Source organism: Lissotriton helveticus, chromosome 5_1 (genome assembly GCF_964261635.1).
Source record: "Lissotriton helveticus chromosome 5_1, aLisHel1.1, whole genome shotgun sequence".
NCBI lineage: Eukaryota > Metazoa > Chordata > Amphibia > Caudata > Salamandridae > Lissotriton > Lissotriton helveticus.
In genome coordinates this window covers 926,178,526-926,191,201 of record NC_136065.1, presented here as the reverse complement: position 1 = coordinate 926,191,201, position 12,676 = coordinate 926,178,526, and the positions used below count along the sequence as shown (strand labels likewise).

At 43.7% G+C, this 12,676-nt stretch overlaps 1 protein-coding gene across 3 annotated transcripts in view; it reads right to left on the bottom strand.

The window, feature by feature from the left end:
- The window catches only part of LOC144754997 (protein FRA10AC1), a 312,415-nt gene that overhangs the window by 32,714 nt on the left and 267,025 nt on the right, over positions 1–12,676 (bottom strand). For all 3 annotated transcript variants that reach the window (XM_078643391.1, XM_078643392.1, XM_078643393.1), the window contains exon 13: positions 6,979–7,017. In XM_078643391.1, the coding sequence (XP_078499517.1) occupies positions 6,979–7,017 (39 nt within the window). The remainder of the gene's footprint in view (positions 1–6,978; positions 7,018–12,676) is intronic.

The following is a 12,676-nucleotide window of genomic DNA, read 5'->3' as shown; positions in this document are numbered from 1 at the left end:
AATTCTGACTTGATGTAAAGATCCACAAAATGCAATGGGATGGTCCCAAAATATGACAAATAGGCCACTGGGCTAATTCTTGAAGGGAGCTCTCTCAAACTAGCCAATGAATGAAGAGGTATGACTAAAAGCCTCTTATGGTATGAATAAGTGCATGATATGATAAAAATGATTTATACAGCGCACGTACACCAACGGTTTCTTGGCGCTTCAAGGACAGGCTGAGAACAAAGCAGCGTGGTATGATCCGTTAATTGTAGGCTTCGGAGAAGAGCATGGTCTTCAACGTCCTCCTGAATTGGGGATAGGAGGGGATTAGACGAAGAGCTGGAGGGAGGGAGTTCCAGAAGAGTGGAGCATGTGAGGAAAACCTCAGGCCACCATGTTTCCTGCATCTAAAGGTGCATGTTGACAACAGGTTTGAGCATGAAGATCGTAGGACCCGAGAGGGAACGTAACGGTGGATCCGAGAGGCAATGAAGGCCGGGCCTTGCAGAGAGAGGGCCTTGTGAATCAAGCAACCCAGGTTAAAGAGGCTGCGCTGGGCCACAGGGAGCCAATGAAGGCTCCTAAGGAGAGGTGTAGTGTGACTAGACTTAGGCTGGCTATATATAAGTCTAGCTGCTAGACTCTGAATGAGTTGGAGTTGATGAGTTTGGTAAGCTGGTATTCCAACATACAGTGCATTCGCACAGTCAATCCGGGATATGACCAATCCGAGAGTGACTTGAACAAGGGAGTCTTGAGAAAGAAATCTGCTGATTTTCCTAATGCGACGTAGGTGGAATATGCAGACTGATTACACTGATTTAATTTGGGCCCTCATAGAAAGATCATTGCTAATGGTAACTCCGAGGCTTTTTACAGAGTTGACAGGGGATGGTGGACAGCCCAGGGAGCGTGGCCAAAAGTTGGTGTTCCAAGGGTTTCCTGGGGGCCCTGTCAAGGCCAGCTCAGTCTTATCAGGATTAAGCTTGAGCTGGTTCGCGTTCATCCAACTACTGATAAAGGTCATAGTGGATTGAACGTTCTCGATGGAGGAAGGGGAAGAATCAATATTGAAAATGAGCTGAAGGTCATCTGCATAATTAAAGATGACTGCTGATCTTTTCTGAAGCTCTGAGATTAAAGGAAAATTGTACAAATTAAATAATAAAGGGGAGAGAGAGGAACCCTGAGGGACTCCGCAGGTAAGACTTTTTTTCTAAAGTAAAAGTGGAGAGGCGGACTGCTTGATTTCGGTCCTGAAGGAATGATGTCAGCCACCTCAGCAGTGTGTCTCGGATGCCGGCGTTCTCGACCCGATCGAGAAGGATGGTATGGTCAACGGTATCGAACGCCGCCAAGTCCAGGAGCACCAAGGCTTGTGAGTTATTCTGATCGGCCCCCTTTCTGAGTTCACCATGAACCGCCAGGGCAATAGACTCAGAGGAATGTTGAGGCCTAAACCCCGCTTGATGGGGGTCTAGGAAGTTAGAATTTTCCACAAAGGTGCTTAGGCTGTTTGCTACAAAGGCCTCCAGGACTTTACCCAAAAAGGGAAGCAACGAGATAGGGCGGAAGTTACTCAGTACCTCAGGGTCAGCTCCCGTTTTTTTAAGGATGGGGGAAACGACTGCTGATTTGAAAGAGAAAGGGACCACCCCAGAGGTAAGAGAGTTGTTCAAGAGGGAGATTGGTGGGTCAGGGAGGTTAAGAAAGATCTTACGAGCAATGTGAGGGGGGCAGCTGTCCCGTGGGGAGCCGGAACAAACTTTACTAAGAAGAGAAAAGAAAACCTCCTTAGTGATCAGAGGGAAATTGGAAAAAGACAAGAGGTTCCCAGATATATTGCCAAGATTGGAGATTAAAACAGTTTTGGGAATACTGGTTTTGATTTTAATGATCTTCTCAACGAAATAACTGTTAAGAGAGTGGCAAAGGGACTATGATAACAGGGGTTTAATGGAGACACGATCGGGTTTTGCTAATTCGTCCACTATTGAGAAGATTTCTTTGGCTTTGTTTGAAGAATTCAAAATTTTTACAGAAAAATATTCGGTTTTGGCTGCAAGCATGGCGGATTTGTAATCTTTTAGAGCAGTGAGAAAAGTGATTTTCTTTAGGGGGCAGTAGTCCGATCTCCACTTACGCTCGGTCTGACGGAGAGCGAGTTTCCTCTCTTTCAGGTCCTTGATGAACCAGAGCTGGGCATCGTGTGGCCGTTTGTTTTTAAGTGTTTTCAAGGCAGCAAAGATATCCCTTGCCTCGGCCAACCAGGTGTTGATATCTTCAGCCTGGGTTTGGACTTAGAGAGGTGGTCCAAAAAGCTGGGGGGGACTAGGTATAGAAGCAGCAAGGGAAAGACAGAGAGAAGGAATGTCTACCCGACTCCAGTTCCTAATTGTGAGAGGGTCGGGGTGCAGGATTTGGAAGTGACGGTTATGGGAAGAGTAAAAGAAATAAGAAAATGATCCGACCAGGCACAAGGGGAAATCTGGAGGTTCGAAATATGCAGGTTTGAAGACCAGACCTGGTCCAAGATATGGCCCTTAATGTAGGTTGCTGCGTTGATGTGTTGGGTGAAATTAAGACCATTTAGCAGATCCGTGAAATCCTTCGAGCAAGTGCTTTCGCACTGATCATGGGGCCAATAATTGAAGTCCCCTATGATAAGGATTTTAGCATGATTTATCGCCAGCTCGGCAACCATACTGCCGAATAGCTGAAGAAAATTTGGTAGATAAGCAGGTGGTCTATAAAAAAGGGCGAAGGTTAAGGGAAGCCTGTTGGAGTCAAGTTTGAATAATAGGACGTCAACCGAGGGGATACTGGACATAGTAATGGAAGAGTCTTTGTGAGTTTGAGAAATGATGGCAGCAACTCCGCCCCCTACTTTCCCCTGTGGCCTGTTTGCCTGAAGGATGTAGTAGTTGTCGGGAATTGCGGCCAATATATCCGGAATGGAATCAGATTTAAGCCAAGTTTCAGATAAAAACAGGATATCTGGCTTAATAGAGTCTAGGAGATAAAAGATCTCAAGCTGGTGTTTGACCAATGATCGGGTATTCAGATACCATATAGATAGATGGTCATAGTTAGAACTATAACAACAAGGGGGAGTTACAGACTGTACGGCCCTGGGGCTCGAGGGAGAAATTAGAGAAGGGAGACCCATGAGAGAGGGGGAAAAAGTGTCCAGACTGTAGTATTCCATTGTGCTCGAGGATGTTATGAAGGTTTTTAGAAATGGACCTGTTCACTTGAAGAGAGAGAAGCTCCTTAGCTGTATAAGCTTGGGGAAGATGGGCAGAGTGCGTGGCCCCTGGTCCCGTTCGGGCTCGGACGGGCGCAGACGAGCTTGCCTTTGGCGCGGCATCGGCACTGCACGCGTCCGCTGCGCGTCGCCCCCAGCATCCGGTTTTAAAGGGAGGAAGGTCCGAGCGCTAGAACACTCACCTCCTCCTACCGGAAGTAGGAAAATCTGCTGGTGATCTGAAAACCTATAGGCTCCCTCCACATCAATCGAGCAGCGCTCGTGGGGGACCGGGGAGTCTATGGGCAGTGAGGCAAAGCAAGATAAGTAAAAACACAATCCCCATAGTTAGCTGCTCAAACTCAGAGGAGAAATGCCAGAAAACATGCAATTTTAAAAATCAGCCAGGCAAGCAAGTCCCAGTGCATATGTTGTGTGTTGTGAGGTGTTTGACAGGCACAACTGGTTATAGCCAGATTTTGAAAGTTCCTTGTAAGTTTTATCAGTATTCAAAACGGCATATCAGTTTCGGTACAACTATCAACCCATATTCAGTTTAGAAATCAAATTAAGTGGTGTTAGGTTTTTGTATGTTGAGAGTGTAGATAACAACTTTACTCATGGACTGCAAATGGTAGCCTAGTGGTGCTTTCTCTCATGTAGAGTGATGCAGTGCACTTTCTAACCTTTGCTACAAACTTTCATGATAGGTGTAAGAGAAAATTGCCATACCTTACTCAAAGAATTTTGCACGTATTACACCGGAGAACAGTGGTTGATTAAACTGGTTTAAGAAAAGTGAAAATCTCTGGGATTCGACTTTTTTTAGATTAAGTTTCTACAATGACATGTAACATTGATTTGGAAAACACAAGGAGATGATGGTCGGAGCGCTGAAACGTTTCAGACACTCACCCCTAATCACAGATCTGAGTTGAATCAATCATCATTCTTTAGCTCACTTCACCACCCCTGTTCATACCCAGCTATATGCAAATCAGTCTTGACCTTGTGCCTCATGGATACAGTCCATGAGGCACAAGGTCAAGCCAGGTCTTCCCTGGACCGGAAAAAAGCACCCTGGGACCAGTTTTGGGGTAACACCCCTCATTAGCCAAGCTATCTTGAATCCAGTGGTAATGTGAGCAAAGGAACCACATCTGGGCTACCCTGCCAAATTAGGGCGAACAAAGCAAACACAAGGAGATGATGGACAGAGCGCTGAAACTTTTCAGACAGTCACTTCCAGTCAGTGACTTGGGTTAAATCCATCATTGTTCTTTAGTTCACTTCTCTACTCCTGTTAAGATCCAGCTATATGCAAATCAGTCTTGACCCTGTGCATCTTGGGAACAGTCCAAACCGAACTGTTTGCTATATAACATTGGTTTCACAGCATTACCAAGTAAAGGATCTAGGCAATGGGTAATCAGTTTTACAACAAGGGGCAGTCGCAGACAAGCACTTAGCTATCAGAATCAGAAATGTAATGATCTTGTTGAACATTAGAGTAAGATGAAGAAATATTCTGACAAGTCTGGTCCTAGACCTCTATCAGGCCAAAGTGTACCGCAATAATGCAGTGAACAGTGGATGGTAGATGATCAGGGGAGAATATCCAGAACAGAATTCAGAGACGGCTATAATCTGGGAGAAAAAGGTGATCATGAGGTAAAAGAAGCTTATGGACATACAGCTGAATCCAAAATGAAGCTGAAAAATGAGCAGAAAATGAACATTGCTAAAGGAGGCAGTATTAATTACTGCAGCTGGTTTATGCTTAGAGCCGACAAAAAAAGAGAAGCCAGCCCCGGCACACTAGAGTGAGTAAGCTGTTAGAAGCACTAAAAGGAAACACATTCCACTCTGAGGCAGATTCAATCTCGCTAGATGGGGGAGTTTTCCCAAACGGTGCTACGTCCTCGTGACTCTTCTTATGAAAATGGACATGAAGCTTTCCTGAGCATGTATTACGCATCCAGAAGCTGCAGAAATCTCACCCTATCCTCATCCAGCAGCTTCACAAGTCACAACCTACAACTGGAATACTATTTGATGGGAAAACCAGTAAGAGGAAGGACTAGAACGGCAGATACTTTGTTTGCCTTGTACGGGTGCCATTTTGTAATGGTGTTCTCTTCAGCCACACCACTGTGCATGTGACTAGAGCTTAACAATAACATCGTTCCTTGAGATTTCTCTGATAGCCAAAGGTAAGTATATTCCCTAGTATACTTTAAGAGAACGTCAATATTCGAGGTGGCTCTTTACTGTATGTTAAAATGAAATTAATTTCCATTATTTGGGCAAACATCCCACGTGCATGTTGTTTCCTTTGTCCTTGCTGATGTAATTGTTTTTATTATCTTGATACAAAAGTAGAACCAACGGAATTTAGCCCAGAAAGCTTCTATTCATCCATTAAACATTACCGTAACTGTTACTAGTCTGTTACCCTTAACTGAATTGCCTTCACAGGACAGATATTAGGTTGCATCTGCAAATATTCAAGCAACTGATGTTAAGTACACAAATATACAGTCTGGCAGTTTGTGTTTGGAGGGTCGACAATGTTTTGTGTCTCAATCTATTTGCAAGTAATGTCACCTGATAAAAATGTCATCACTTATTGTCACTTGTACTTACTGCTTCTTTCCAGCATGTTCCTGGATTTATTTTCATGGTATCTAATATGTTTATACAAAAATAAATCCTGTAATCTCTTTCTGTGCTTGCTTCTTAAAATCCCCCCTCGACTCACCACTCCTTATGAGTTTAGGTTTTTTTTCATTGTAAGAAAGTCCTCTCGGTCCCTCTTCCCATTTCCCACACCCACCCTCACAACTGTATTACATTTGTGTTTCTGAAACCACAATGCTCCTGTCCTGGCACTATGCACCCTTCCCTTTCTTCGCCCAAATCCCTAAACTCACCACCAAACTCACCGCTCAGCTCACGGGTGGCATTACGTCACCACCACTTGCTGTGCCAGAGTATCTCCCAACACTATCTTTCCTTTAATTGAGTATACCATACTTTTCTGACGTTCTGAGCTTTGCACCCACATACTGCGTCTGATTTGTCACAGAGTAGACCATTTTAGCGTTACAAAAATAGCTTCCAAAGACTGAAGGAAGGTTACAGAAAGTAAAGCGTATTTATTAAATGTACTCAACTGCAGATCTAAAATCTGTAAAAAGATATCCCTTGTGTGAGATTTAGGTATCTACAGAATGGTTAAATACACCTCATTTCAATACAATTGTATCAAAACATAAATGTTGTCAAAGTATGCGCTACTAATAAAATTCTTCTATCATGTTAACATACATTTTGTTTTTCTGTAGTGGGTTGATGAGTGGCGCTTATGTGGTAGCCATTTTTCCCACATATGTTATAAGGTTTAGACTCCAGGTGCAATACTTGCCCTCCTAGCACGCGTGCAACCTGCACCTAACGTTCCCCCACCAGTCGGCAGAAGTGTGGCAAGTTACATCAATTCTGATCAGGGCTATGGTATATGCCAGACAACCTTCAAAAACCTTTATTGTATTGTAATTACATTTATATAGTGCTTAGTACCCATGACGAGGCGTCGAAGTGCTTTTATGGTACTAACTACTGCAGGCATTTAAGGATGAGAGGCAATAGGCTTACCTCTCAGGAAGTTGACGGAAATAACCATAGAGCACTGCCTACAAAATAGGACAAATATTAAACAGGAAACAAAAATGAAAACCTACCTTTATCCGATTTATTTGTTTTATCTGATGATGAATAACCTGAAAGACATATTATGGCAACTTAAAATGCTGAAAATGTCAAGTATATAGTACAATATACATTTCTTACACGAATGACAAACATGCTTGTTATGAGTGAGCTGTAAGAATATGCACCAATAGAGTGAATTCATGTGCATGGACAATAACAAGAGAGAAAACTGAAGGATTGTGGGATCATATGAGGAGTGCGTGCACCAGCAATACTATATATCTGCCTTCTCCATCTTGCTGTGCACATTTTACATGAACACAACAGAAAATACATATTGTTGTCTCACTAATTAGAACAACATTGTTGGCTTCCGATGTTCTGAAAGCTAATGTAGGAATACTACAAAGGCGTCAGGGCACAAAATGCTTTAGGCTGTAGACCATGATAATATGGGCAAACCAATGATATCAATTTACAAGCCAGTAGAAAAAACATAATAGGCAGACATAGAAAGAAGTTATTTAATTAGTGATTGTTCCTTCTCTTGTCTAGTCTCCAGCTATAAAAATCTACAAGCATCGGCTTTTTAAATCCCTTTAGTAAACAAAAAAGAAACCTAAATAAAAACGGGGAAGCTGCAGCATAGATGCACCATTTCCACGTAAATAATCTTTTTTTTTTAATTCAAATCTTTTTTAATCAAAATAGAACATAAGAAGCACAAATGGAAAAAGAACAAAAGGCATAGTACAAAATTTACATACATTACGTGTGGATATGGCTGGCTCAGGATTAACTAAACAGATGTTGTATTAAAGGATCTTGTGAAGATGTACAACTATGGCGTCATGCTTGTAGCGTACAGCCAAGTGGTTGTTCTATGCTCTGAATCAAACATATACGAAGTAAATAGATAAATAAAATATACGAAGTAAATAGATAAATAAAATAAATAAATAATACAAAATACATAATACAAAGTACAAATACGCAGATACTTACAAGGAATTCTCAAATGATACATATACTGGCACATTACTTAAGAAATCGAATATAGACCATATTGGATTTCTGACGGTGTCGCAGTAGTAAGTGTAGGAGGAAGTAAACTAGCAATTACATCGCACTGAGCATATTCACTTACATAAAAGCAAGAGGAACTGGTATCACTCTAGGGAGGATCAAACGAGAAGGAGGAGGCATCAAGAGATTTCCAGAGTTTTTTTGTTGATGCACGCCAAGGAGAGGATTGAAGGGCAGAATTGTCTACACCTCTGATACAAGAGACCCACTCACGCCACATCTTGAAGGAGACTTCCCCAGCAGCCTTCCATTTACACAGTATGACCTTACATGCTAAGGTGAGGAGCAGGTCTAGCAGTTGTCTATCACACTCATTAGTTACCGTTGGATCCAAAACACCTAGAATGACATAGATAAATTCTCTCCGTGGCTTGATTTTAAAAATATGTTCTATGGAGTTGAAAATGTTATTCCAATAGTTTTTTAGGGAGGGGCAATGGAAAAACTTGTGTGACAAGTCACCTTCGGCCTGATTGCAGTTCCAGCATTTTGGGGTATCTCTCAGTTTAAGTTTAAGTAGTTTTTGGGGTGTCCAAAACACCCTCTTGATCAACATAAATTTTGTTTGTGATAGGATTGGGGAAACTTTGTTCGCAAGGGCTGTTGTGTTGATTCTGTCCCAGTCAAATTCAATTCCTGTGTTGTTGGGTTCCTCCTCCCATTTTATTTCATTACGCTTTTGTGCTTTCCCGGCTTTTGGGATAAGTAGTTTATAGACCTTAGATACAAAATGACCTGCAGCTTGGAGACGCGTTAGTTGTGCTTTAAGCCATGGCTCAAGGGGTTTAAGTGGACGCGGGGCAAGGACTGTCTTCAGCTTTGGGAAAGCGTAGAAGTCCATTGGTGTAAGGCAGTGAGTTGCCTGGATCTCCGAATATGGAAGTGGCGAGCGTCCATCATATAGGTCAGAGACCATGTTTATGCCTTTCAACGACCAATGTTCCCAGTGGAGTGATTCCCCATTAATTCGAATAGCTGGGTTATGCCATAAGGCAATGGAGGTAGTGTTTTTTATTTTTGGACCGGACGATTGAGCTTGATCTAGTCTTAGAAGAGCTCGTCTAGTGTTTAGCATGATATATTTAGAATGAGGGAGATGCGCTAAATCCATGGTAAGTAGTGCTTTGAGGGGCGCCTTGCCTACAATCGCTTTCTCTATATCTATCCATAATGGGGTATAGCATGGTCCCTCGACAAACCAGGCTGCTCCCTGCTTGCACAAGAATGCTGTCTGGTAGTTTCTAACGTTGGGAAGCCCCAGGCCGCCTTTTACCTTAGTAAGCTGAAGCTTTTTCATAGATACCCTGGGCTTCTTCCCTTGCCATAAAAATGTTCCAAACAGTTTATCTATTTTGCGCAAGAAGTCATCCGTGAACGTCATGGGGAGCATGCTCGCCAGATAATTTACCAAGGGTGTTACCATCATCTTTAGTCTCTCAGCTCTCCCCCACCACGATAGAAACTTAGGGGACCAACCATCTAGTAATTTTGTTATTTTGTTCAGGAGGCGCTCTTCATTGACTCGTAATGTCGTAATTACAAGCATCGGCTTTTTAAATCCCTTTAGTAAACAAAAAAGAAACCTAAATAAAAACGGGGAAGCTGCAGCATAGATGCACCATTTCCACGTAAATAATCTTGATGGCAGGTTTTGAAATCTGAGGCTGACATTTTACGTTGAAGCGTTGCTGCACTGAGGACTGAAGCGCCATGGTCTTGTAACGGGCATAGTTCCATGCCATCATTCGTAGCACAACAGGGTATGCAGTCGTTTCAGACCACAGCAAACACATTTCTTCCACAGCCCCCACTACTCACCAGCATTGCAAACATGGCACAAAGTTTCAATTTTGGGTAAACAGCAGATGCCTATGTGCACATCACTGGCATAAGCCACTAATCCAAAGTATAATTTGGTGCTGGACTATTACACTCTAGTAGCCAAGACATCTAGCTATTTCAAAGGTCGGCATAGCACAGGGGTCCCACATCTGGCTAAAATACTATGTAGGTATAAAACACATACACAGCAGTGCAGCTGTGCTTTTGCCATGCTGTGCTGAACGCTGAATCAGTCCTTCAGTATCCAGGATAAGGTTCATTCCCCGCTCTAGGCTGCAACTGAGGCTGGGGAGAAAATATGGTTATAATTGGCAGGTTCAAAAACAATGGAGGACTGAACACAACACGTCAAATAAATGACAATAAAAGTTTTAATAGAATATAAAGCTCACAATTGGCTAATATGAGAGTTCACTCCATATGCTCTCCCTGAGTATTGATATGATCTCAGAAAATGGTTGCATCTTCTGAGATTCATTGATTTCAGTGAGTGTGTTCTTTCGCTGGGGTGGTTTCAGAATGAAAGGGACAGAAGTGGAAAAAAAAAAACTGAAGATGCCACTATGAGTGGGTGTTGAACTGGCCCTTTTTGGCTAAAGTTCCCTAAACTTATTGCCTTCCCCCTAGACCTTTTTAGGTCGAGGACCGAAGGCTGCGCTTGCGCAGTCTCCGGGAGAAGATTTAATGTTTTGGAGTATGGGGGCTTGAACCCGCCTCTCTCCTCCATTGGCTGGCTTCCTAAACGGAGGCCAGCCATTGGAGGCGAGGGGAGTCACTCCAATAAAGCCCCGTCTCTTTCGGATTCGGGGGCGTGTTTTTGGCGTTCTTTCGCCCTGTGATGTCATCCGTCACTCAGAACGCCAAAACATGCCCCCGTTTCCGAAAATATCGGAGCTTTGCGGCGGCCATTTTTTTTTTGTTGTTGTGAGGAACAGCTTGTTTTTTTTTGTTGTTGTGAGGAACAGCTTGTAAATACTGTCAAATCCACCCACAAATGTTTGCTGTAAACATATTGGGTTTAACCAATATGTTTAAAATGGATAATGTATTGCTATTTTCTTGTTGTAGTGGGGGAGTGCACCTTGTGCTGGATGTAGCACCGAGCCTCGCGCCCTTTCCCAGCCTGTGCGTGCGCCGCTTGCAGCAGTCAGGAAGGGGTTAAAGAGCCAGTGCGAGGGTAAATGCTTCCATGTGTTTACAAAGCCGCGCGCTGCCTCCAGAGGCGAGCCAGCCCGGGAGCCGAGCGGTGCTCCTCCCCACGAGGTGCGTCGGCGGGGTCTCCTTCCCCAGGTGGCAGGCAGAGCCCCGCAGTAACAGCCGTGTGTGTTTTGCCTTCTCCTCGCAGGCGTCTCGAGGCACCGCCGCCGCATGAAGGGCTGAGGGTGAGAGAAGGAGCCGGGAGCAGCAGGCGAGCCCGGGGACGCCATACCACACCGCCGCCGCGAGATGGGCTGGCTGGAGGAGCCCAACTGGCAGCTGCATGTGTCCCTTTTGATGCTACTGTCCCTGCACACCAAGGGTAAGAGGACCGTTACTATCTAACTCCACAGTCACCGGCTTCTCGTTACAAGGTGCGCTGCCGCCGCCTCGTCTGTCTGTCTTGCTGCCTCCATTCTCCCACTAACGGCGGCGCACAGTGGACGCGTCCGGCGCGGGGTGGCCTTAGTCAGAGCCCACTGGGAGTCCGCATGAAACCAGCAGTTTATAGAGTTGCATTTAATTTGGGTGCAAGCGCCGTCCCCTGCCGAAAAGTTGATACATACACTCCGACTCCTGGCAGCGGTTTGTTTCGGTGATGCAGATTTTAGTTTTTTTGTATTTGAATGCAGGCAGCTTTTCAGTTTCCTGTAGCAAAGAATATGGCACAACTCTTTAAACTAAGGTGGCATTTGTTCGTTTTAACCAAGCATAAACCTAAATTGCGTGATTGATGTTTTTTCTGTTTTTGTACAACTGTTTCTCTCATACAGTTTGGTAGATGGTCCGATTTATATTTCGTAGGTCAAGTGTTCTCCCTATATACAGCCTGGTATAATTCAATATAACTCTGTTCCCAACTGACGTTTCTTCTTTAAACTGAGCAAGCAGGGTCTTCACATATTTCCATATACTTTCGGAGACCATTGGGCTTGTGCATTCTTCTGGTATAAATGGGCAAGTAAGAATGCTCGGGGAAATGTCAAGGAGGGCACATACCATGGTGTGAACGTGCAGCACGAGCCGCACTCCGCAGGGGGCGGTCTGCAGGTGACAAAACATAGGACAGCAGTTAACATTGGCAGCCATCAACGGGTTAACAAGCGACTGTTGTAGACACACCTCGCTATAAACATTTAGATGCCTAGCTACAAGGTTATGAGTTGGGCTTCAGTCGAGAGATGCAGTAAATAAATGCATCCGAGTCATATCTCGTGTGGTGCATGGTGGGGTTAGGTCTCCTGTTCTAGGTTTTGCACCCAGCAGCCTCATATACTTAAGAGCATTTTGAGGGATTTAGTTCGATGGACAAGTCTGCAGCTGAATCCGTTTCAGTCCATTTTATTGTCTGCAAGAATTCATGTCCGGGCTACCGCTCTCCGCAAATGTGCAATTTTAATGAAATAATAATGCAATACCTTTAGTTTTGCAAAACAGAGAACACGTGCTGTACATAACATTGTGTAGAGGAAGGGTTTTTCAATAATTTGCCGACTTAGGTACATATCTGATGAAATGTTAGCTATTTTAAACTAAGAGTAAACGATAAAAACGTTCATCAGAATTTTTTTTATTTTTCTTTTGTTTAAAAATCAGTGTATT